This window comes from Ambystoma mexicanum, chromosome 11 (assembly GCF_040938575.1).
Source record: "Ambystoma mexicanum isolate Mex_15411 chromosome 11, UKY_AmexF1_1, whole genome shotgun sequence".
NCBI classification, from domain to species: Eukaryota; Metazoa; Chordata; class Amphibia; order Caudata; family Ambystomatidae; genus Ambystoma; species Ambystoma mexicanum.
Genome location: NC_090934.1, coordinates 1,190,018,937 through 1,190,045,263, shown reverse-complemented (window position 1 = coordinate 1,190,045,263; position 26,327 = coordinate 1,190,018,937). Strand labels below are relative to the sequence as shown.

At 48.9% G+C, this 26,327-nt stretch overlaps 1 protein-coding gene across 25 annotated transcripts in view; it reads right to left on the bottom strand.

Annotated features, from left to right (window-relative positions):
- PPCDC (phosphopantothenoylcysteine decarboxylase) overlaps nucleotides 1–26,327 on the bottom strand; it is a 728,417-nt gene that overhangs the window by 316,746 nt on the left and 385,344 nt on the right. For 14 of the 25 annotated variants that reach the window (XR_011279805.1, XM_069624526.1, XM_069624522.1 and 11 more), the window contains one exon: nucleotides 313–381. The exons of the other annotated variants lie outside the window; for them this stretch is intronic. Coding sequence is in view for 11 of the 14 variants with exons in the window: in XM_069624526.1 (XP_069480627.1) it covers nucleotides 313–381 (69 nt within the window). In the remaining 3 variants the exon portion in view is untranslated. The remainder of the gene's footprint in view (nucleotides 1–312; nucleotides 382–26,327) is intronic. 25 annotated transcript variants of the gene reach the window in all.

The following is a 26,327-nucleotide window of genomic DNA, read 5'->3' as shown; positions in this document are numbered from 1 at the left end:
TCTACTGCAATACCATGCACTGTATTAAGTCTCCAGAGCTCGCTTTGCTCTATGATTATAATTGCAATATATATTAGCACCTGCTGGAGACAGCTGGCCAAACTGTTTTGAGAGTCTTTATTACAATATCCATTTATTTATTTGTGTCCATTCATGCAGCTAACATTTTTCATTTTACAGACACTCATCCAGGGTTTGCAAAGTCTACTCGCCCACTCGAACAGCCAAGTATATTTTTGGAAAGGGTACCATTTGCAGGGGATGTTTGAAACTTAACATTTACTTTGCTTGCAGTAAATGTGTCCCACTCACCTGGGTCTCTGCGGGAGCAATGGAGTCCTCCGGATCCCTCCACTCGTACCCCGAGATTGAGAAGCAGACCTGCCAAGAGAGATTTGGAGTTTAGAGGGGTTTTGTGAATTAGCTTTCTAAACCTCCCTCTGCCCTCCCTGTGTCCCTGTGGTGTGTCTTCCCTAAATGGAGGCGTGGCTCACTTTTTCTATTAGAATGGCGCACCGTCCATCCTGCATCCGCAGGGGCGCTGAAGTCTGGGATTTGGAGCAGAAAGCTCACTGAGTTCAGGCGGTGATGCTTGTGCCCTTTCTGGAGTTCGCCCAGTTTCTGCACTGGGTATGTCAGTGAATTAAGGCGGAAGAAGAACCCGCAGGTAAGTCCAAACTTTGAGTGGCAAGTCCACCCAGTTACTACACTGGATTGCCGGTGGATTTTAGGCGGGCGGTTGATCGGGCAAAAACTGAGCGCTGTAGTAATGTTTATTGTCTTTACAGGTTTCAGAGCGGGCTGCCAGCCGGTTGCAGGCGTTGGAGAGAAGAGTTCGGCTAGCCTCGCCTCGAAAGGTAAGTTCGGTGGTCGCGCGGGAGTTCAGGGTTTATTTTGCATGCGTGCGCTTACTTGTTCTTGTTATGACTAATTCTCTTTTTTCTTCCACAGATCGCGCCCAGAGCACGGAAGAACTGATAAGTGGGTCTGCAGCGCTGGAGAACAGGAGACCGGGTCCGGAGAGCAGGAGAACTGGAGATCGGGTACTGAAGTGTAGATCGAGGCAGTTCACCTGATCGCGTAAGTAAAACAGCTGTCGGTGATCCCAGGATATCCGAGCAATGAAGGGAGAGAACAGGTAAGTTTGTTCCAAAGTGATGAGCGGCTGAAGCAGGCCGGAATCCAGGCGGCGGTGAACGTGTGCGCAAGGCAACAGAAGGCACACGAAGCATGGACCAAATCTTGGGTGTGGTTTATATAGGCAGCCACACCCAAACACTAGAGCGTGCTTTACAGTTTCTCACATTTCCTGGATGTCCCCAAGCATCCATGTTGAGGGTACAGGAAGTGAATGGGATAACAAGCCTATAAGAATGTGTTCCTACTAACAGTTTCTCAGTGCATGTTTTGCTTGCCAGGCCCTCACCCATCTAGCCCCTGCTTGTTTCACAGGCCTTACCCACGTGTTTGTGTTCCCATGTTAGTACCCATGACAGTCCTCCCCCTCAAGGCCCCACCCAAGGGTGTTCTCCCTGGTCCAGGTTTGGTGGGGTTATCCCGATGGAATTTACGCAGTAGCCGGGGGGCATTAATGTTCTCACTAGGCTCCCATGACCTATTCTGTGGCCCATACCATTTCCAGTCTATTAGATAGTATAGGTATCCCTTGGTTATCTTAGAATCCAGAATCCTTTTGACTTCATATTCTGGTTCGTCACCTTCCACTCCTATTGGAGCTGCTGAGGGTGTTGCTATGCGTGTATCCGGGTGCACTGATTTTAGCAGTGAAACATGGAACACCGGATGTATGCGCATGCAAGGTGGTAAGGTTAGTTTCACAGCAACTGGGGAGATTACTGCTTCGATTGGAAATGGGCCTAAGAACTTAGGTTGGAATTTCCTTGGACCTCTTAGTGCTATATATTTTGCTACTAGCCACACCGAATCTCCGATCTGATAGTTTGGGGGCTTTTCTCTGTGTTGATCTGCATATCTTTTTTGCATTTCTTTAGCAATCTGTAAATGCTTCACTGCTTCCTTGGCGGCCTGGCTGATATGTTCAGGCAAGGTCTTGACCGCAGGCATTTCGACAGCTTCCGGTGGATCGTATTTGGAAGTTTGTGGGTTCCGTCCGTATAAAGTATAAAAAGGAGTCAGTTGAGTAGAGGCATGTGTTGAATTATTGTATGCATATTCTGCCATCCATAAGATCTCCAACCAAGCATGGTTTATTTGGTGTAGCAGACAACAAAGGTATTGCTCCAGAGTTTGGTTTGTGCGTTCCGTCTGCCCGTTGGTCTGTGGATGGTGACTGGTGGATAAGCGAATCTCCACTCCTGCTAACGCACAGCATTTCCTCCAGAATTGAGATATAAACTGGCTTCCTCTGTCAGATATTACCACGGATGGAAACCCATGTAATTTCACTATGTGTTCTAGGAAGTTCTGGGCTAATACTTGAGCCAAAGGTATTCCTTTCAAGGGTATAAAGTGGGCCATCTTAGAAAAAAGGTCAACTACCACCAGGATGGTGGTGTACCCGGAACAGGAAGGTAGATCTGTGACAAAATCCATCACCACTGTGTGCCAAGGAGCAGGAGGTATAGCCAGGGGTTGTAGCAGACCGGCTGGGTTTTGCCTTGATGCCTTATTTTGAGCACATATCCCGCATGACTTCACGAAATTCAGTGTGTCGTTCCGCCAGGTCGGCCACCAGTAGTGTCTCTTTACTTTGGCTAATGTCGTGTCCCCTCCTGGGTGACCTTCCAGGGGCGAACTGTGGTAACTAGTGAGAATCTCTTCTTGAAGAGCACGTGTAGCTAGGTATAGGAGCCCTTGGAAATAGGGGAGTTTGTCCTGTATGGAAAAGTGAGCCCCCTTCTGGTCCCAAGTTCTTAGTTCTTCAGTGGGAATGCTCCCCTTCACTTCTTTCTTGAGCGCATCCAGTGGGGAGAGAGTACTGTCGCAAAGGCCTAGGATCTTTTCACTGGGAATTATGTCCACTGGGTCTGGATTATTGTAGGCCTCTTCTCCTTTTCCGATGCGCGATAACGCGTCTGCCTTGCCGTTCTTGACTCCAGGTCGGTAAGTGATTACAAAGTCATATTCAGTTAAAAACAATGTCCAGCGAAGTTGTCGTGATGACTGGGCCTTAGCTGAGCGCTGGTATTGTAGATTCCGATGATCAGATATGATTGTGAGGGTATGCTTAGCGCCGAGTAAATAGTGCCTCCACTCCTTGAGAGCGTCCTTGATTGCTAAGAGCTCTTTGTCTGTTATGACATAGTTTAGCTCCGCTGGAGAAAATTTCCTTGACCAAAATGCCACCCGATGTAAGTGGCCAGTTGTTGGATTCTGCTGAGAGAGGACAGCCCCCATGGCTACACTGGATGCGTCGGTTTCTACGATGTAAGGGAGATCTGGTTGAGGGTGCTGTAACACAGGGGCTAAGGTGAACCTGTCTTTCAGTGCACGGAAGGCTTCTTCGGCAACTGGCGTCCACTCGAACTTTCGGTGTTTACGGAGAAGTGAGGTAATCGGATGCACCAGGTGTGAAAAACTGGGTATGAAGCGTAGATAGAAATTTGAAAAGCCTAAGAAGCTTTGTACCCCTTTTAGAGATGGGGTGAAGGCCAAGTAAGTATGGCCTTAACCTTTCTGTTGTCCATCGGGATGCCTTGCGGAGACAACACGAACGCCAAGAATTCCACCTCTGTAACATGGAACACGCATTTCTCAAATTTGGCGTAAAGATGGTTCTCACACAGTTTACGGAGTACAGCTCGCACGTGCATGATGTGTTCTTGCATGTTGGACGAATAGATGAGAATATCGTCAATATACACTACTGCACACACGTCAAGTAACTCCCGCAGAACGTCATTCATGAAATGTTGAAATGCCGCTGGAGCATTACATAGCCCGAACGGCATTACTTGGTACTCATATAAGCCGTACCTGGTGCGGAACGCGGTCTTCCATTCATCACCTTTTTTAACTCGCACCAGGTGATAGGCTCCTCGTAGATCTAATTTAGTAAAAACTTGCGCTTGTCTACCTGGTCTAACAGGACTGGTATTAGTGGCAGTGGGTACCTATTTTTTATGGTGACTTGATTCAATGTGCGGTAGTCAATGCATGTGCGTAGGTCACCTTCCTTCTTGGGGACGAAGAATAGTGGTGACGGTGCAGGTGACTTTGAAGGACGGATGAATCCGTTTGCTAGATATTGATCCAGATACTTCCTTAGGTGGGAGTTCTCTTCTTCAGTCAGGGTGTAGATTTGACTGCATGGTACTTGGGCCTCAGGTAGTAAATCAATTTGGCAGTCATACGAACGATGAGGAGGAAGAGTGTTAGCTTGTTCTTTGGCGAACACGTCTATGTCTTGGAATTCCTGGTATTCGGGTGGTAGGACTCCAATTATCCCTAGCACTGGCACTGATTTAGGGGACGCGAGTAGTGGGTATTCTGGGCATTTGGAAGTCCCATAACAGCGTTTGCAGTCCTCTGAGAAGGTCAGTGTTCTTGCTCACCAGTCTATACGGGGGTTGTGAGTCTCCAACCAAGGTATTCCGAGAATCACCTGGAATTGTGGAGCCTTAATCAAATCAAAGGAGATTATTTCCCTGTGACCATCTTGGCAGAGGAGCGTGACATCCGTAGTGCAATGAGTTACTGGGCCAGAAAGCAATTGGGAACCATCTACCGCGGTTACGTTGTCAGCTATGGTCTTTGGGCTAATTGATAACCCCATCCTGTCGGCCGTCTCCAGGTACATGTAATTGCCTGCAGCCCCACTGTCGATGAAGGCCTCGATTGCAGGCATCTTGGGCGAGTGCGGTGGATTCAGGATGACTGGAATGGCAAAGTGGGAGGTCTGAGGGGTCTTTACCATGCTCGACAAACCGACCTCTATGTTTTCCGCCACCTCTGTGTTTTTGTTTCCATCCAAGGCACCTACTGTCTTCCGAGGTGGCTTTTGCTGGGCAATTGCGGAGAAAATGCCCTGATTTACCACAGTATAGGCATACCTGTTCTTGTCGCCTCCTGTCCCATTCCAACTTAGTGAGTGGGCCCCGTACTACGCCTAGTTGCATGGGTTCGGGGTGTGGTTCTGCAGAGGGCGGGGCAAATTCCTTAGGTCAGAGATAGAATGTTCTACTCTCAGAACGGGCACGATCAGTCTTCCGGTTTTGTAGCCGATGATCAAGCTGGAGAGCTAGATCTATGTACTCAGCGCAACCCTCTGGGGGGTTTACCACCTGTGCAAGTACATCTTTTAATTCCCCACAAAAGCCCCTGCAAAACAGAGTAACTCGTTTTTCTTCCGGCCAATTTGTCTCGGCAATCAGCCGATTGAACGTGGCCATGTAAGCTAGAAGATCTCGATTGCCCTGTCGGAGTGATAACAGCTCATCGTCTAGGGCCTGACCTTGCGTGCGACGGGCAAAGAGTGTCTCCATTTCATGATGAAAACTGGCGTAATCTCGTAACAAGGGATCGTCCCTACTTACTAACGGGACAGACCATTGTGCTGCATGACCCCCTAGATATGATAGCACAAAGGCCACCTTGGACTGGTCATTGGGGAACAACCCGGGTTTGCACAAGAAATGCAAACGGCAGGTTCCAAATTTCTTCGGGTCTCCCGCAAATCTTTCTGGTGGTGCTAATGGAATATTACCCGGAAGTACCACCTGTACAGGGGTTACGGATTGAGTCTGTGGCATTGAGGAAGCAGCAGCTCCACCGGGTAATGGTGACTGCCCTGCCTGGGTTTGGAGCAGTTGCCAGACTATCTCATCAGTCTTGTCTCTGTTGATTATCAACTTGCGCCGCAAGGTGTTTGTCTCAGCGCGGGCTGCATGCACTTCAGCTCGCAACTCCCCCAAGAGCTGGGACAACTGATCCACTTCCTAGGTTTCCATTGCTCAGGCAGAGTGGTTTACGGTAGGCTTTGTGTTCTGTCACGCTCACCTGGGTCTCTGCGGGAGCAATGGAGTCCTCCAGATCCCTCCACTCGTACCCCGAGATTGAAAAGCAGACCTGCCAAGAGAGATTTGGAGTTTAGAGGGGTTTTGTGAATTAGCTTTCTAAACCTCCCTCTGCCCTCCCTGTGTCCCTGTGGTGCGTCTTCCCTAAATGGAGGCGTGGCTCACCTTTTGTATTATAATGGCGCGCCCTCCATCTTGCATCCGCAGGGGCGCTGAAGTCTGGGATTTGGAGCAGAATGCTTGTGCCCTTTCTGGAGTTCGCCCAGTTTCTGCACTGGGTATGTCCGTGAATTCAGGCGGAAGAAGAACCCGCAGGTAAGTCCAAACTTTGAGTGGCAAGTCCAACCAGTTACTTCACTGGATTGCTGGTGGCTTTTAGGCGGGCGATTGATCGGGCAAAAACTGAGCGCTGTAGTAATGTTTATTGTCTTTACAGGTTTCAGAGCGGGCTGCCAGCAGCTTGCGGGCTTTGGAGAGAAGAGTTCGGCTAGCCTTGCCTTGAAAGGTAAGTTCGGTGGTCGCGCGGGAGATCAGGGTTTATTTGGCATGCACACGCTTACTTGTTCTTGTTCTGACTAGTTCTCTTCTTTCTTCCGCATATCGCGCTCGGAGCACGGAAGAACTGATAAGCGGGTCCGGAGCGCTGGAGAACAGGAGACTGGGTTTGGAGAGCAGGAGAACTGGAGATCGGGTACTGAAGTGTTGATAGAGGCAGTTCACCTGATCGCGTAAGTAAAACAGCTGTCAGTGATCCCAGGATATCCGAGCAATGAAGGGAGAGAACAGGTAAGTTCGTTCCAAAGTGATGAGCGGCTGAAGCAGGCCGGAATCCAGGCGGCGGTGAACGTGTGCACAAGGCAACAGAAGGCACACGAGGCATGGACCAAATCTTGGGTGTGACTTATATAGGGAGCCACACCCAAACACTAGAGCGTGCTTTACAGTTTCTCACATTTCCTGGATGTCCCCAAGCATCCATGTTGAGGGTACAGGAAGTGAATGGGAAAACAAGCCCATAAGAATGTGTTCCTACTAACAGTTTCTCAGCGCATGTTTTGCTTGCCAGGCCCTCACCCATCTAGCCCCTGCTCGTGTCACAGGCCTTGCCCCACGTGTTTGTGTTCCCATGCTAGTACCCATGACAAAATGTCAAATAAAAGTTTCACTGTGCGTAGCTGTCCTCTGGGTGGCAGCAATGTGCCAAAGGAAGTGGATCTGTGGTGACATGCACCTTTCTACAGAAAGCACATTTCAATTTTTTTCATCCTTTGCTATGGGTCGAGTGCATTTCGCTTAGGTTTAGTAGGTAAACTAAGTTACTCGACCTGCAGGTCTAGCAGAATTGTAAAGAATTTGCAAGGCCTGACTCCTCCCACAAATGTCTTACTTCAGAGGTACACCCATGCTACCCCCACTCTCTCTACCCTCACCCACCGTAACCCCACTTCCATACCCCCCACTCTCCCTACCCCTACCTGCCCCCACACTCTCTACATACCTACCCTCTCTCTATCCCCAGACACCACCAAACCCCCATTCTCACTACCCCAATCTGCCCACCAAACCCCCACTCTCTCTACTCCCAGCCATCAACTCTTCCCCAACTCTCTGTACCACCACTCTCTCCACCCCCGACCACCCACCATAACCCCAAACTCTTTGTACTGCCACCCACCACCCCACTGTCTCTACATACTGTGTCAAACCAGAAGAAGGAGTATGATACACAGAGGACATTTTAGGGATTTTAATAAACAATTTTAAAATGCCTAACTTTCCCTATTACTAAAGGGGATATTCCTTACCTAACAAAACTAAGGGTGTTCATCCATCCTCCAAAGTCCAAAGGGACTGTCCTCCATCCAACCTACTTCTAACTAGCCCTACCACTTTAACTAACAACTATATAAGACCAGAATGTTCAGCTTCCGATAACTTCCCCTTTAAGCCAAACTCAGTGGGCTTCTTCTCTGGGTTACTTCACTAAGAGAAACAAAGTTTCTTGTTGTTACAAAAAATGTTTAAAATCAATAAAAGAAAAAGTCTCCACATTTCTTATAATATATATTTCCAAATTGTATTGCATAGGGAATGGGGATCTGTCTTGCACCCCTCTTCCATCCCCTTTTCACACAGTTCTTTTTGTCTTCTCTTTCTCACTCTTAAAACTTCAGATTCATTGAGCTTCACACTGTCTCCGATAGGGTGTTGATGTGTTGTGCATAATAACTTCGGTGTCCTCTCCAAAGGCTTAGACTTCGGGTTTCTCAGGTTTCCGTAACCGACCTTAATGTTTACTTTGATTCACTTTCTAACTGTTTCTGAAAGGTACTCCCGGTCTTCCTGGACCGCTATATTTAATACTCTTTTGCAATCTAGCAAGGTTTATATTTTAGCTCTTCACAGGCTTTCGTAAGCAGCTTTCACATTTAAGTTAATTAGTGTCTTAGTTTTTTTCTGAGGGTAGGGTTTTTCTGAGGTAACTCCCTAAAAACACGCTCAATAATACCTCTGAGAACAGATACTGTGGAACCATGTATGAGGAAGAAACTAGCATCTGCTATTGTCATTCAGAAGCCATAAATATCTCTTTAAATGGAATACCCCATTCTACTGAGACAAGGAGGCCAAGCAAGAGCAATAAAGAAGGACCCAAACGTATGCCAGGGAAGTCCCAAGCATTTGTCCCACATAACGAGGGAATGGACTGGCAAACAAGAAAGCCTACGAGTTACAAAACAAGGCTGTTGCAGGTTGCTGGGAGAGAAGTAGATGTACAGCGTCTTACTATTGAGAGAGAGATAGCAGCAGACGCACGGCAGAGTGAAGGAGAATCTGACATGCAGAGTCTTACCTGGTAGAGTGAAGGAGCATCAGAGGTGCAGCGTCTTACCTGGGGAAGAGAGAGAGAGTTGGACTTGCAGCGACCTGGGTCCAAGAGGGAATATGAAGCAGAGATAGATGCGTAGGGTCTCACCTGGACGTAAACCAAAGAAGCAGACGGGTGCAGAGCATATAGGTGAAATGAGAGAAAGAGACATCAAAGGTGGTGGCGTGACCACAAAAGACTCGTGGTGAACCACGATTCCCCCAACCAATGCAAAAACCATCCTGTAGACAAAACTATGGTATGGGAAGTACCTGATGACCATCCACGACAACGGCATGAGAAAGAAAGCCTTAAAAGGAGTAAGAGAGAACCCTGACTGTACAGAGAATAAACCCTGAGCCACAAGAAGCCCCAGTGACTTTGTCCCTAGAATTCCCAAGTAACAGGGAGAATGGAAGACCTGGGAGGGAAGTAAGAATCGTTAGGGAACTAGTTCTACTCGTCCCAGTCAGAATAAAGACACTATGACACTTGAAACAAGAAAGGTGAATGAAAATCATCATGAGACCCATCTTATTCATCTGAATAAAAAAGAAAATCCAAATAGGACAACCTTAAGAAGTGAATAAGAATCAATACTGGAATATCTAGTCTTATACAAATATAGTCCAAGAAAATAAAATAGAAGGAGAAACTTGTACATGGTGAAACAGTTTATCCCAGGAAGAGAGGAGAACAAATCTCTGTAGAGAGAATCAAGAGAAGAGTAATAGACTACACAAGTATAAAAAGAAAGCTGAAGTCAAAACAAGTCATATATGAACTAATCAAAACTGTGACTAGAGACTACCTGAAGATTAAATATTGAAATAAAAGGTTTCAAGAAGCAAACCTCACACCAGGAGAAGGGAGACAGTCTCCTGTCTTTAGTTGTTATTATAGTGGCAGGGTCAGTTAGTTTAGTCGTGGAAAGTAGACAGTTTCTGTTAAGACATTCAATGACGACTAACTAGCACCTTAACTAGATATGTTGGGTAGGGAAGCCCTATAGAATAGGGAAAGCCAGACTTTTTTTTAACTTTTTTTTAATAAATCTAAAAGTGAAATGTTTAATCAGAGTCTGCGTCCTTCTTCTGACCCGCCACAATACACACACACTCTCTCTCTCTTTACCCCAGTCACCCACCAAACCCCCACTCTCCCTACCCCCACCCAAACTCTCTAGCGTCAACCACCCACCCTAACCCCACCTTCACTAACTCCACCCACACTCACTCTACCCCACTCGCCCTACCCCGACTCTCTCTACCCACACACACGCACCCTCCCCACACCCACTCTCTCCACCCGCAAACCCACCGCAATTACATGTGCTGGTTGGGTTTTGTCTGGCCTACTTTCGATGTGTCCTCTCGAGGCTGCTTTGTTCTTCATGTGTCCTGCAACCGACCATCTGACACTGGCCACCTGCCCCACCCCACCCGCTCTACCGCCACTCTCTGCCACCACTCACCCGCTCACCCACCCTATCTCCAGTCTATCTATCCCCACCTACCCCAGCCACTCCCTCTACCCCATCTACCCAGCACAATGCCTAGAACATTTGAAATATAACAGTTTGCAAACTTGTTAAACAACTGCTAACATCAGGAGAGACAAGAAATTAACATTAGCAACAAAAAAAAGAACTTCCCTCAAACAGGACTCACATGCACAGCAACAAAACACAGGGATGTTTCTTCTATTAGCAGCTATCCCAGGCACTGCAGACACATACCTGAAGTCTAAAATGGTTGCCAGTCTTGATATAGGTTTAGGATGCCCCTTTTAGCCTCAACTGCACTGAGGTGAGACTGAAAGTAACAACCAATCCCAGCCATCCAGCAATTGGGAATCACAGGTGCAGGCCCTCAACCATTGTGTTACACAGGGGAAGAGGAGACCTTACGATATAAGATAAGCAGCTTAATCTGACAACGTGGGTTGTTGGAGAAGGCTCTGGTTGGCAGTTGGAGGAGTTCTGAGCGTAAAACAAGGACTGTGGATGAGTGGAGGCTGTTGGAACTGTGAGTTGAAGAAATAGCCAGAAGGAAGTAAAGTGGTGTGGCTGGTGGAGATATTGGAGGAGGTGCTGTTGAAATGCTTAAGAAGGGTGTTTGTGTCAGGGGGCGTTGGCAAGAGTAGGGAAGAAATTACGACATGAGCAGGAGATGGTGATTTCAAGGAGGGAGTGGTAACAATTGAAGAAGGTGGTGGCAAAAACAGCAACATTTGGAAAGAATGAAGAGGCCCAGTTTGCTCAAGGCAGCAGAGGCGGGAGGAGTTATGACACCCATGCAGTAAGCTTAAAGTAGAAATGCAGAAAACAATTGGTCCATGGACGCAAGCCTGTAGGCGTAGAAGGGCCACGAGGAGTAGAGAGTGGCAGTGGAGACACACATCTCCAGCTCCTCCAGAAGTTTGAGTTGTACCTACAGCTGGTAGAGGTGATGCATAGATGTGCCATCCAATGGATTCAAAGAGCCACCTTCAATTTTGACTTGTTGGGGACTTTTGTTGCTAGATAGCTGTAACTAAGGGGTCGAGGAAAGCCTGAATCTAGCTAATAGGCAAGGCAGAGAAACCACCTTTGGGCGAGAAGGTGAGAACCTTTGCATGATTATCGCTAAGACTTTTCCGTTCACCAATTTGACTTTTGCATTCATTCTTTGGCATTGTAAAAATAAAGTCTGTAAGCCACACTTTCTGAGTTCAGTCGCTTGTGCATCCCACTCAGCCTCTGTGAGAATACTCACAATAGATCGGAGCACAGATCCAATTTCTATGCTTTTCTCATTCATCTTCTGAGGTGAAATAGACAAGGGAAAGGGGTCAGAGAGGGAAAGGGAAGGTTTGAGTGGCCAGAAAATGAAAGGAGTGAGAGGAAAGATTGGGGAATTATTTAAAGGAACACAGGGAAAAGAGAGGTGATTGAGGAAGTAATGGAAGGGTATAGAGAAGAAGTAGGGGGGAACAGGAAAATAAGTCAGAGGGGAGGCTAGGAAAACCACAGGAAACAGAGATGAGTTTTGGCAAAAAAGACCAAGAAACAAGTATTGGGCGAAGACACTGAATAGTGAAGCAAAAAGGGAGGGAAGAACAAGCATTAATGTGAGCAAAGATCGATTACAACACAGATAGAAATGGTGAACATGGGAAGATAAACCAAGGAACTGTGGCAGTTTCAGGGCCATGACCCTGGCTGGGGGCAGGACAAGGGGACTAGCAGGCAGTGAGTCACAGCCAGCCCTGTCCCAGAATCGGGTTGTGAGAGTTAAGGGTCCCTATTCACTAGCATCATCTCGTACCAGTTCTATCACAGTCAGTAATCTTCATGTCTTCTGTGCTCTTCTTCATCCTGGTACTTTTTGTTTTGGCTATTTCTCCTACACTACAGAAATACATAGCTCTACTGTCAAGGATGTAGTTTGGAATGTGGGGGGGTGGTTAGGGAATTTTGTGGTGTGACACTGAACAACAGGCTGTACCCTAGGTGATCATCCTTATCCCCAGAGGGGGAGTCCACTCCCTATAAGGTCCTCCCGCAATGAACCAACACTAGGGGCACTACTGGGTAGCGGCTGCACCTCCCTAGCCTCATGGGAAAGGGCTCCTCCTTGGGGAGAAGTGAAGATAACCATCATAAGAAGCAGAGAATATCCTATGAAAGTGTAGCTCCCACACGCGAGCAGGCCTGGAGGAGGAAGACCAGAGAACAGCCACAGAGCCCAAAATTTTAAAGAGCGGCTGAGTGCCCGAGTGTGACGCTGGAGACTGGGTGTATACAACGGAAGAACCGTTGTATTACAGGAATGCCGAGTCCTGCTGCAGGTGGTGGCGAGACCACTTGTCTACCATGGTGGGCAGGGTACCCAACCAAACACGGCAAGACCATCCGAGAAGGCAACGGGAAGCCTGAGGAGCTTCCAAGCGGTAAAGCCTGTAAGGGAAGCTCAGAACAGGAGACCAACGAGCATTGAGAACGAAATAGTCATTGGCAATGCAAGAAGCTTCCCAATTGCCCAATCCACATATGGCAGGACAACGGCCAGTGATGAGGGGGTGACGAAGAGAAGGAAGGAGAAACCCAGTACCAGAGAAGATCACCCGAGCAACCACAAGAGCCCGCAACGTCCTCAGCTTGCAGAGTGGTAATGGGGAGGACAGGAGAAGTGGGAGGTTGCAGACAAGGGCCAACGAGAAGAGGAACTCTTCCCAGTACTCGCAAAGAGTTGATACATTTTTTAAAAGCTATGTAACTGGACCAGTATAAAGCTGAGAAGCAGGGAATTGGATAATCCTGGATGGGAAGTCTATGAAGGCTTCACACCAGAACATAATTAAAAAAAGGGATAAAATTGTGTCAGCAAGAAGCTGCAACAAGTTTGTCAAGTAGAGAAAGTGGCAATAAAGAGAGAGTCCATACGTGGGGAAATATCAAGTGGGTAGAAACCAAAACCAAACTGAGAAAAACTGAATCAATGCACTGTGGGAGATCTAAACCTTCCAACCAAAAACTGAGAAAGTATCACAAGAAAGGCTGGCCTAAATACTTTGTTAAAGAGAATATCAAGGCCAAGAATGTTTTACTGGAATTACAAGAGCTAATAAGAGAAATAAAGAGGGACTATTGGTGAAGTTTCTACTCGATAAACAACAGCCCATAATAAAGATACTGAAATAGAGGGAAAGGGTGCTTGAGCAGGAAGAAACCTGGACTGGGACATGGTGTGTGAAGAGGTGCAAGACTGTCTGAACACTCAACTGGTATCAATCAGAGAAGATGTGCGAACACAATAGCTGGCCAAGACTGCCGAAAAATGACTCCGGGATACTTGAACATTTATGGGAATGGAGACATTTCTGAAAGTACAATTGCTGGTATTGTGAGGATAAAGAGTGTTTCGTTCACAGCACATGTGCCAACCAAAGGACTTTGGGTGCTGGACAGTAGAATACTGGCTGGAGCATGGGCAGGATGCAACAGAGAGTGGGCTATGCATCATGAAGTATGGGAAGACAAACCACCCAACGGTGCTTCCCAATACCTGATCTCTGCCACAGGGATAACCCCCGATGTGTGGTTTAGCATTGTTTGAAGTTGGGAATTGAGGCCTTTGCAACCCCCAGTGTTGCAATGTTTGAGTAAATTAAGTGAGAGAGAGATTATGTTGGTTGGAAACAGAGTGCGCTGGGAAGGTCAGGAAGCTGGATATAGTTTGGTAGGAAAAAGGTTGTTCCAAAAGGTTTTTCCAAGAGAAGGATTGTTAAATAGAATTAGTGGCAACACCGGAGTTTGATGTGCATTACACGGTTTATACAGGTACTAAGCAGTTTACTGTTTTCTGGACGGCTACACAGAGAAGAATGGTAAAGGTTTATGTCAAGTTTTTGAAGGGATGGCCTTAGTTAATTCCACATAGATTTTAGGAGCTTGAGGAAGCGGAAGCAGCATTAAGACATGTGACAGATGTGACAAAGAGTTTGCAGGTACAGGGGGCGGCTTAACAGGAAGTGCCTGCAACTCACTCACTCTGCGAGTGGAAGTAACCGCAACTAAAAACACAGTTTTAAGGGTTAACAGTCTTAACGGACAAGAATGTAGAGGCTCAAATGGAGCACCCATTAGGAATTTTAGAACCAGGTTCAAATCCCAACCGGGCACCTGGAAAGGTGACGGCAGAAACACATTAGTGAGCCCTTTCAGAAACTGAGAAATTAAAGGAATTTTAAAATAAGAACACTCCTCAGACGAGTGCTTAAATATGGACAGCGCCGCCAGGTAACCTTTAATGGTACCCCCTTGCAGGCCCTTATGGGCTAAGGAAAGCAAAAAAGACAGAACCACAGGAATGTCGCATGAAAAAGGATCCACATTCTGAACCCTGCACCAGTCGCAGAACTTCCTCCAAAGGCAACGGTACAGGGACTTTGCCGCAGGCCGTCTGCCCGAAAGCAACACATCCATCACGTCTTCAGGGAGGTCCCAATCCTTATACCTCAACCTTTCAGAAGCCAAGCGTGAAGCTTAAGGGATCTGACCTCAGGATGGAGAACCTGACCCCCCTCCTGTGAGAGCAGATCGTCTCGGTAGGATAGACGGCATGGAGGGCAGATGGACAAGTTGAGAAGGTCCGGGTACCACGTTCTCCGGGCCCATGCCGGGAACCGAACCTCCTTAACCTCCACAGCACTTGCGGAATGATGGGGACTGGAGGAAACGCGTACAGTAGTGGGAAGGACCACTCCACCACAAACGCGTCCCCTATGGCTCCTCTTGGAGGAAATTCCTGCGAGCAGAACCTTTCGCACTTCCGGTTGACATTGGTGGCAAAGAGATCCATTTGTGGGGTCCCCCAAAGGGCGAAGATCTCCAGGAGAATCTCCTGAGCCAGCTCCCACTCGTGAGAGATCATGCTCTGCCTGCTCAGAGTGTACGTCGTCTCGTTTTCGTCTCCTGCCAGATGAACCGCCGAGATCGAAATTTCCTGCTGGATGGCGCAGAACCAGAGTTGCATCGCCTCTCTACACAGAGGAAATGACCCTGCCCCCACCACCTTTTTTGAGGTAGTGCATGGCCACTGTGTTGTCTGTCAGAATCAGGACATTCTTCCCTCTCAAAGTCGGCAGAAAAGCCTTCAGGGCAAGCCTGACGGCCTGCAGCTCCAACAGATTGATATGGAGTCTGGACTCCGACGGAGACCAACAACCGCTGACTGTCAACTCGTTGCATTGAGCTCCCCATCCCGTGAGGGATGCGTCTGTCACGATCGTCACCTCCGGCCAGGATAGCCAAAACGGACCCCCCTTCATCAAATTGCCTTCGACAGCCCACCACAGAAGATCCTGGGCGACCGAGGGCGGCACCTGAACGGGATCCGACATCCTGCCGGAGGACTGTGTCTACTGCATCTTGAGAGCTCACTGCAGAGATCTCATCTGCAGCCTGGCACCAGGAGAATGCAGGATGCCATGAGGCCGAGCAACCTCAAGAACTCGAACGCCGGGAGACTCTGGGCATGTTGAAACTTGTTCACCATCTGCAGAATGTGATGAGCCCTCACCTGGGGAGGAAAACACAGCCCCAGGGATGTGTCGATCACAGCTCCCATTTACTGGAGCCGCTGGGTAGGTGTCAAGTGGGACTTCTTTAAGTTGAGGGAGAAGCCCAGCCTGTGAAGGGAGTGGCAGGTGACTGACAGATGATCCAGGACTTGCTCGGGAGAGCGTGCCCTGATCAACCAACCGTCCAGGTAGGGGTAGACGTGAATCCCTCCTTTCCTGAGATACGCTGCCACCACCACCATGAGCTTGGTGAAGACCCTAGGGGCGGAGGTCAATCCGAACAGCAGGACCCGAAACTGAAAATGTGAGTCGCCAACCGCGAACCTCAGGTACATCTTGTGCTTGGGATGAATCGGCACCTGAAAATAAGCATCCTTCAGGTCGAGAGACACCAACCAGTCCTGAAGTTGAACAGCCTGGAGGACTTGAGAGAGAGAGTAACCATCTTGAACTTGTCCTTCCTGAGGAGCTTGTTCAAACCGTGCAAGTCCATGATGGGTCTCAATCCCCCGTCTTTCTTCAGGATCAAAAAATAAGGGGAATACCATCCCTTGTTCCTCTCCGCTACAGGCACCAGTTCTATGGCGCCTTTCTCCAGCAGGTATTTGATTTCCTGCGCAAGGAGCGGATCCGGACTCTTCAAAGAGATATTCCGTGGTGGATTGTCGTGAGGCCTCTGCCGGAAAGGAAGACAGTAGCCGTGGGCTATGATCTCCAGAACCCACACATCTGAAGTAATGGTACGCCATACTACAAGATGCTGCACCAGCCTTCCCCCAACCGGCGAACCATGGACATGGCCTCATGACTGAACTGAAGCGGCTGCAGCAGTGCCTCAGGGTAAAGAGGCAACTGCCTTGGTGGCTTTGGCACCTCGAGTACCTTGTTTTCCACCTCTGGCACCCCCTTTGACTAGCAGCCCCTCTCGATCTACCAAAGGAAGAGTAGTATCGAAAGGAACCTCCCCACCATAGCTGTCCCCTAGGACGAAAAGGCAGAGGTTGGTGAACTGCAGTGCTCAACGACTTCGCTGCAGCTTTGGAGGTCTGCAACCTCTCAAGGCTCGAGTCAGCCTTGCTGCCAAAAAGGTGTTCACCATCAAGGGCATGTTGACAAGCCGGGCTTGCACATTAGGAGCAAATCCCGACTTCTGCAACCAGGCAAATCTGCGCATTACAGTGCTCACCGCCACAGACCGGCTGACACAATCTGCCATGTCCAGTCCCGACTGAACGGATTCACACATGGCATCTTTGCCATACTGAGAAAGAAAGCCCTCCCGTTCCTCCCCTTCGGGAATATGTTCAGCCGCCAAAGAGAGACAATTCCACAGAGTATGAGTGAAACGTGCTAAGGCACACACAGAGTTGGCTGCCTGTAAAGCCATACCCCCTGAAGAAAACACTTTCTTCGCCCAGCCATCAAAACGCTTGTCGTCCCCATCAGGAGGGATGGTAGGGTACGATGCCTATTTTGCTGGGGCCGTAGCCGCCTGCACCACCAAACTTTCCGGAGTGGGGTGCGTAGTCAAGTAGCTGGAGTCACTACTGGCTGGACGGTATTTTTTTGGCAAAGACTTGCCCACAGCCGGGAGACTCTCCAGAGCAGTCCAAGTCACTGCCACCCTTCTTTGCAAGGCCATATGGAATGGCAGTACCGGGTCAGTTGGTGGACCGTGGTCCAAGATATCTGTCAGGTCATCGTGCAGAAAATCCCCTAGTGGCACAGACCACCCCAAGTGCTCCGTCACCCTCGACATGAGGCGCCGGTTCGAGTATTCGGCATGCATACCCGGCTCAGGCCTGCCAAACTCCGGGGAGGTGTCCAGACCACTGGCGTTGTGCAAAGACTGACGCAGGTCTTCCAACTAGTTAGGACCAGATAATAGGTCATCAGGAACCTCCTCAGGAACCAGACCTTCATCAGATCCTTCATCCACCTCAGAGATATAATCAAGAGGCTGGAATAAATCCCTGGATGAGGGCACAGAAAAAGGCACATGATTGGACTTGGCCAAAGCCTTCCTCAAAGTTTCCACCGATCTACGGGGCACCTCTGATAAAGCCTCCTCGAAAGATGTTGAGGGCGTCAACAGAATGGCTTCGACACAGGCCTCGAGGGCAGAGCCCTGAGTGTGTCCTTCGACGGCCTTGGCGCCGATGGCGTCAATGACTTCCTCAGAGGCGGAGCCTCGAGAGATTCCCTCGACGGACATGGCGCCGATGGCGTCGACGTCTTCTTCGAAGACCTCACAGACTCTGACGGTCTCGAGGGCATCGAGGACCGGGACCTGGAGCGGGCATTGCTAGAGCGATCCACCTTGTCCGACCGGGACCTCGAAGGTTCCCGGTGATCGCGCCGACCGCTCGAGCCCAAAGGCGTGCGAACAGTGGCTCTAGCACGTTCCCTGCCAGCGTCTTTCGATGGAGCAGACGGAATGGAGCCCTGCGACTGAAAAAACGCCAACATCGCCTTACGAAATTAATCCCATTCCGCAGGAGAGGAATGCTTGTTGGGACAAGCAACCCGCCGACAGGCGGAGTCCTCGGACGAGGACGGGGAAGGCGACCGGTGACGGCTCTTCCGAGAGTGCCTCACAGAGGCAGAGGAATGGCGGGACCCACTCCGAGACCCTGTGGATTTACGCCAACAATGCGGAGTGTCGCCCCTCGAATCGTCGGTCGAAAGCCCAGTGAATTTCGACTTACGGGGCTTGGACACCTTACCGACAGAAAGCTTCTTCTTACGCTCCCGCAAGGCCTTCGATGTTAATGACTGCTAATCGTCACAATCGTCCATGGCGTGGTCCTCACTGAGGCACCAGAGGCAGGCGTCGTGTGGGTCCGTCAGCGACATCTTGGAACCGCAGTCCCGACACTTCTTGAAACCCGGACGCGGGGTAGAAGAAGACTAAGACATCAGGAAATCTTCACAAACAAATGAGTTTGAAGAACCTATAGAATAACTCAGAAGAACCGAGGCGCGCCGAGATCTCTGAAGCGAACACGTTCGCGGAAATAACAGAATTGAGGCTAGGGGCATTGTGCGTCCTACTTATAACATCCGTTGACGTCAGCTGACGGAGGCCCTCGAGGACAGCGTATCGACGTCATCGACGCAGGAGCTGAAAATGTTCCGAAGCAGCACAGCTGTGGTGATTACCTGTCATAGATATGGAATACGTCGGAGGAACCAATCCCCTCGAAACATGCATTTGAAGTGGCTAATCGTACTGCCACAATATGTACTGCAGAGGATGGCTTGTGTGCTGTAAATCAGGAAGTGTCTGAACAGCCTTAGATTACCACCACTGTATGTCTCCCAGTATTCTCTCTTATAATTGCTGCAGTAATCTGCTGTTGTAGAAGATGCTGTCACCAATCAGGAACTGTGGTAACAAAAAATGGACCCTCTAGCTGGCCTCGCTTCGGTCAGCCCCTGATCATAGCCCCTCCTTCACCCTGCTAGAGATATAGCAGGAAACTGATGTTATAAAAAGAATTGGGGATATTGTTGCAAACCCATGAGGATGATTGTGTGCATTGTAAAAAGTAATGATTGTAGCGATAGATGGTTTACCTACACAAGCAGAGTGGAACATCGCTGAGGGAGGAATAGAATAGATTTTCCCTGTGCAAAGGAAAAGCAGGTGAACTGGGAATTAGTGTAGGGGAACAAGAAGTATAGTTCGATTAGTTGCACAGTAAGCACAAAAAGGGGGACTGTGAACATTGATGGTTCTAGGGGAGGAGGGAGCAGGATATATGTTATGATAATGCCATAAAGGCATGCAATAACGAGTGGTCATGAATGTGGGTAAATGACGAGGTGGGAGGAGGATTTTGGGAGGATATCTTGCGTTTAAGGGTGACTAGGTCAGAGTCGTACCAAGAGTTGCACTTGGCTTTGGGCTTCAAGCGGATCCTCATGACAGGGGCAAGAACATCAAGAGTATCAGAGATCGAGGAGTAGAGCGTGGAACGGGCTGTGTCAGGATGTGAGTCAGCCTGAGAAAGAGGAGAGGGCGAGAAGGTGGTAGCGAAAGCCTCAACTGACACACGCTTCATGGGTCGGATGACCGAGAAGGTAGGTGGAAGTATTGGAATAGGCTTGGCCTGAGGGGTAGCAAGGGAGAGATGGGAGGAAGGGAGAGAGTGATCACTCGAGTAGCGAGGAGTGATCAGAGGGATAGAGAGTGGGAGGGCTGAGGAGATCAGAGTATCAAAAGTGTGTCCTGCCGAATGAGTCAGGCCAGAGGGGAGAATAGGAAGAGAGAGAGAGAGTCGTAGAGGTCGCAAAAGAGTCCAGATGCGGTACAGGAAGCATCCAGATGTATGTGGAAGTCTCCAAGAAGGAGGAGTTGAGTGGTCAAGGCCAGGACGGAGGAGGAGAGGTCTGTCCACTCAGAGAGGAAGGATGAGATCTGACCAGGTGGCCGATAGATGGTAGCCACAGTAAGAGAATGGCCAGGAGAGAGAGAGCCTACAGACAAGGCCTTCAAAAGAGGAGTAGGCCTGCATAGGCAGGAATCCACTCCAGGAAGATCAATGCTACACCCCCTCTGGAACGGTTGGGTCTGGGTGTGGAGAGGATCTTGTAGCCATCATTGAGGAGAGTCTCAAAGCACATGATAGAGCTGGCTGTGAACCATGTCTCAGTGAGACCGAGGACAATGAGGTCAAGTTCTTCCAGGAGGCGGCAGATGTCAGAAGAGTGTTTGACAGCTGAGCGATAATTGAGAGTTGCAATATGGAGAAGGTTGTCATCCTTAAAGGACTTCCGGGGGTGGGGTATGGGGTACAAATCAGAGGTACACCCTGCGGAGGTGAAGAAGGGGCACGAGGGGGGGCAGAAAAGGAAGGAGGAGAGGGTAATATAGCCAAGGAGGAGGAAGGGGGGGAGGCAAGGAGACAGAAGATGGGAGAGATGGGACAACAGGAGAGGAGAGGAAGTTGATGAGTCGTGGGAAGCATCTGTCAAAGAGGAGAAGCTTGGTCTGTGGACCTTGGACCATGACAATGCCATTCAGGTAGACATTAATGATGACCTTAGAGGAGTGGAAAGGGTCCAGGAGTGCCTCCCACCGGGCGCCACCATTAATGGGTGAGGAAGAGAAAGGAGAGAGCACAGAGGCGAAGGAACAACAAAGAGGATGTGGAAGAGGGTCTGTCTAGAGGAAGTGCTGGAGTGTCAGCAATAGGGAGACCATGGTTAGAGGTCAAGATATCCTTTTTGAACTTCTCCTGCCAGACTTAGTGAGAAGAGTAGGATAGTCAATGGAGAAACAGTTTGAGAAAATGGGAGAGACAAAGAGTGCCATAGGTGTCGTGGAGTAGGGGTAAGAACAAGAGAGAAGGGAGTGACGGTGCGGGGTAGACAGGATTTGGGCAAAAGCAGGAAGGGGTAGCACAGGGTAATCACTGGGCACATCTACATTCAAAGCGGCCATAAATGTTAATAACAGCTAAGTTCGAAGCATCAGCGAATGTTACTAAAAGCTAATTTCAAAGCATCAGCAAATGTTGTAAAAGCAGTCCAGTCACAGGAAGTGAGCGTGGGAGAAAGGAAAAAGAAAGGGTGAGATAAGGTGGAAGTGTAAAAAGTCAGGGGGGGGTAGAAAGACAAGATAGGGGTGACTAACCCATAATTGCAGATGTGATAGTGTTAAAGTAGTTCAGGATTCCAGGAAAATGTTAGAGCATCAACATCAAGGTGCATATAAAGCGGGTCCAGGGAGGCCTCACACACAGAACCGGCAGCGGACAGGGAGCAGACAGGGGCCTTAGGAGTGGGTCTTGCGAGGCGGGCCAGCCAAGCCTTCCGGCTTTCCAATAGGCCGGTATGGTGATGGCCTCAACCAAATTCCTTTTGATGAAGAGTAAAGTGCGCAATGATTATAATAGCCCAGGGGGGCTTACCTTAGCTCCTTTGATGTTGCAATTGTATTTCTGGAGAAAGAAAGAATGTGCAGTCGTGCGCACAGCAGCTGATGCTCTTAGTTACGTTGATGATGGAGAGGGCTCCCGGTGGGCAGGGAGAAAGCGCTGCAGGAGTCCAGCAGCTGTGCCCTTCTGTGGAGGCGGGGATCGAGTGATGTGTGGATGTAGGAAGGGGCCAGGAGTGGGCCTTGCGAGGAAGGCCGGCCAAGCCTGCAGGCTTTCCAATAGGCCAGTATGTTGATGACTGCAACCAATCAGATGACACAGCGTCGGGACTCTCAAGTGCACATTGTGAGAGCCGCCAACTTGGGCTGGCCAGCTCCACACATGCAAAGAGAGGAGTGAGGAACTTTAAAAGGTGAAACGAATCCTTGCCGCAGTGTATCTTTAACAATTATGTTTTTTTTCTTTATCAGCAAATGCTGAAGGATGGTTAAGGCAAGCAGGGGAAAATTTTGCTTTGATGAAGCGCGACGTGCGCAATGATTATAATAGCCCAGAGGGCTTACCTTAGCTCCTTTGATGAGGTATTAGCAAATAGACTGGAGTCCACGACCCCAGATTTGAACGAACCCAATCAATCAGGATTTATAAAACATAGACAAACCTTTGGTAACATCAGGAGAGTTAGTCACTTAGAAGAAAAGGTCTCTGAAGAAGCAATGCCCAGCCATTCTACTAGCACTCGACGCTGAGAAAGCGTTTGATAGAGTGTAATGGTCATTCCTCTTTCAAATAAGGGACCACATGGGGTTTTGGCCAAGATTTATGAAAACGATACAGGCTAATTATGTTAATGCAACGATCAGGTTGCACCTCAACGGATCCCTGTCCCAACCAATAAATATCAGAAGAGGGACAAAAGAGGACTGCCCACTATCCACGTTGCTTTATGCAATTTACTTCGAGCCGCTGCTGATGAAAATTCTAATATCGGGCCACATTAAAGGAATCCCTTTTGAGGGTGGTGGGGACGCACCAGATTATGGCGTTTGCGGACGACTTGATTCTTACATTAACAGATTCAGAGAAATCCATACCAGGGATATCGCAAGAGCTAGAAGTGTTTCGGGATGGTGGCAGGCCTGAAAATGAATAGTAAGAAATCAGAAATGCTAAACATGTCCCTGAGTGCCTCCAAAGTAACCACACTACAACATAGCACCCCATTCACTATGGTAGACAACCAACTAATGTATTTAGGCATCCAGATTACCACATCTATACCATCCCTGTACGCAGTGAACTATACTCCCCTCCTGGAGAAGGTGAAGCAACTATTGAACAAATGGAGCCCATTGACGGTCTCATAGTTAGGCTGAGTTAACACCATAAAGATGGGTGATTCTTCCAAAAATACTATATTTTTAGGCACTGCCGGTCAAGACTCCGAAGTCAGTCTTTAAATCGCTCTACAAGTTAATATTGTTATTTATCTGGAGAAAACGAAACCGCAGGGTCTCCACAAGGGTACTGATGGAGGCTCGAGATAAAGGGTCTAGCCCTCCCAGATATGTATACATACGAAGTGCTGGCCCAATTTAGGGCAATTAGAGAATGGCTTGTGGGCAGCAAGAATAAAATATGGTGCAGTATGGATAGGGCGGTAGAGGGGAAGCCACTAGATGAAGTCATATTGCTACCACATGCAGACCGACCACAGAAAATGCACAAAAGCACGATCACAACCCTGGTGGAGGTCCTTTGGGATGAACAGGTTCAACTGAAAGGGATAGCCTCATTCCCATCACCCTTCACCCCACTGTTGCAGAACCCCCAGTTCTCCCCTGGGGTAGAGCCAGGAGCATTCAGACAGTGCGAGGGGAACGGTTGTTTGAGATTAGGGGACATGGTTAGTGGCCAGAATATAAAGCAGTTTGATCTATGTAAAACTTACTTTGCGGTACAGGAATCAGAGAGAAATTGATACTTCCAACTTCTGCACTTGCTGGTTCTACCTATGGTAAAAACAACAGCCATTAGACACTTAACTCCATTTGAAAAAGACATCACTACTAACCCGGGGACAAAACACTGATATCAGTTCTATATAAGTTGTTATCTGCTGACCACAAGACCCAACATGGCCATACATGGTACAATGGGAAGCAGACCTGGAGCACTCGACTCCATTAGGTCAATGGGAGCGTCTATAGGCAGATATCCTTAAGCTAAAGAGGGCGATCCAAGTCAGGGAGATGTGGCTGAAAATGATGGTGTTGTGGCTCTACACTCCGGTTAAATTGCATACATTTTATCCTAACTCGTCCAGCCTCTGTTGGAGAGGATGCGGGGGGACAGAAGTCTGGGTACATATATGGTGGGCCTGCCCAAAAATTACACAGTTCTGGTCCGATGTGAATAGTAGGCTGCAATATATCTTTGATCAGCGAGGGACCAGGGATATGGAACAACGTATTCTGGGTCTGAAAGGTCCAGAGCAGAAAGGCATGGCCGACACAAAAGGAAGGCCTATATGATCATGTCTCTTGCAGCTTTATTGGTGATTGCCCACAGGTGGATGCAATCGGATCCTCCAGGATAGCAGGACTGGATTATGAGGATATGGAACTTTGTTTCATTAGAATTGATGAATAGAAGGCGTGGCTAGCAGACAATGCAGTAGGACGGCTCCTTGGACTGCTCCCGCCTGATCCTTCATGATCCGGTGGGAAAGCAAGCTGTAAGGTTTACATATTGCCTGCAAACAACGGGGAACCTGAGTGAATACTTCGAGAGTGCCCAGCTGAAAGGTAGAGCGTTGAGGTTGCATTGTGAGCGAGGAACGCAACGCGAAACAAAGGACCCTCCAGCAGTGCCAGGAACAAATATGGCGCAGGCACAACAAAGAAGACATCAAAAGCGAGTGGCTGAGTGAGATGCCCTGTGAAGCCTGCTGATCCTGAGCGAGGAGCCTGCAGCGGCCATGTGAGCAGGCACCAAACCGGCCAACAATAGTCACTGCAGCAGGGGAGCACCTCAAGAATTTGGGCCGGGTGGTGAAATCTGAAGCACATCTCCATTTGCATTAGGCTAACAGAGAACAGGGCAGTAGACTGCAGACTGCTTGACGGAGGGCAGCAAAAAAGGTAAACATGATCAGTTGGCAGTAGGCAGTTCCAAGAAGGTGACAATATCTCACACTGCCATTAGCACGCAAAGCACTGAGGTAGCCATATGAGCCAGAGGACAGGGGACAGGGGCGCGCCACCCTCTTAAGGGTACTGCAAAAGTGGACTCCGCCTAGGAGAACTGCGGCGCCATAGTTCCTTATAATATCGTATGGGCTGCTGGCCAAGGCGTTCTACGCGGTAAACACCCAGAGGAACTTAAAGTACTGCAATCCTAGCAAGAAGCAATTGTGGCCAACAGAGAGGGGAAGCTGGCTGAATGCCTCCCAAGTGAACTAAAGCCAAAGTGAACCAGCCAACTTTGGAAAGCTTTCCCAAGGATAAACTGCAGGCTCCAGGAAAAAGTACGGACTCAGCGCAGGAGAAAGAAGGGGGCGCCATGGAGTTGCACAGTCAGGTGATGCTGCCCATAGCGGATTTAAAAGCTACATTGGGGACGCAAATTGCAGCAGTGCAATTGGACGTTTGACTATTGCGCCAGGACGTGCAGAGCCTGGGAGAGCGCACTACTACGCTGGAGACACAGGTGAGGCACACATGCAGATGTCCATGTTCTGCAACAATAGGTCAGTCTACTGGAGAACAGAGTTGAAGAGGCAGGGATGACCCCGAATGAAATAATATTTGCATAGTAGGCCTGCCTGACGGAGATGATAGCACAGACCAGACAACGTATATAGAAAATATGCTGCTCCAGGAGATTGGGCCCGGGAACCTCACATAGGGCTTTACCATTGAGGGAGCACATAGGGCTCTAACCAGGCGGCCCCCTCCGGGAGCACTCCTGAGACCGATTATTGCTATGGTCCTGAACTATAAGGGCAGGGAAATAATATTTGCTTATTCCAGGCAAGGAGGTGAATTATAGAGGGCATCTGCAGACCTGGCGTCTACTCTGACTATATGTCATTTCACAGCGGCTAAGGCTAGACTTTGTGCGGCTGTACTGAAATACATGTTGACCTCCCCAGCACGACTTAAGGTCATATATAAAAACAAGTCTTGGTTTTTTGATCTCCCAGAGGAAGCGCAGGCATGGATGGACAGAGTGAGGATTGGGCCCGGCGAAAAGGAGGGAGGCGACAACTGAGGAAGATGCAAAGAGAGCCCTGCTCAACCTGAGGCGAGAGATAATTAAAGTACTTTGGACTGTGTGATCTGCACAGTGGAGTGCACAAGCAGACTTGTATAACTACAGACCTCCTAGGCCAGAGGGCTCTTATTCAGGGATACTTACCCTGTGGAAGGGGTCCTAGACGCTTGTAAATGGCCTTTTGCATATGGCGCGGCCTACTAGCAGTCAAAGCTTTACAACAAAGAGGATCCT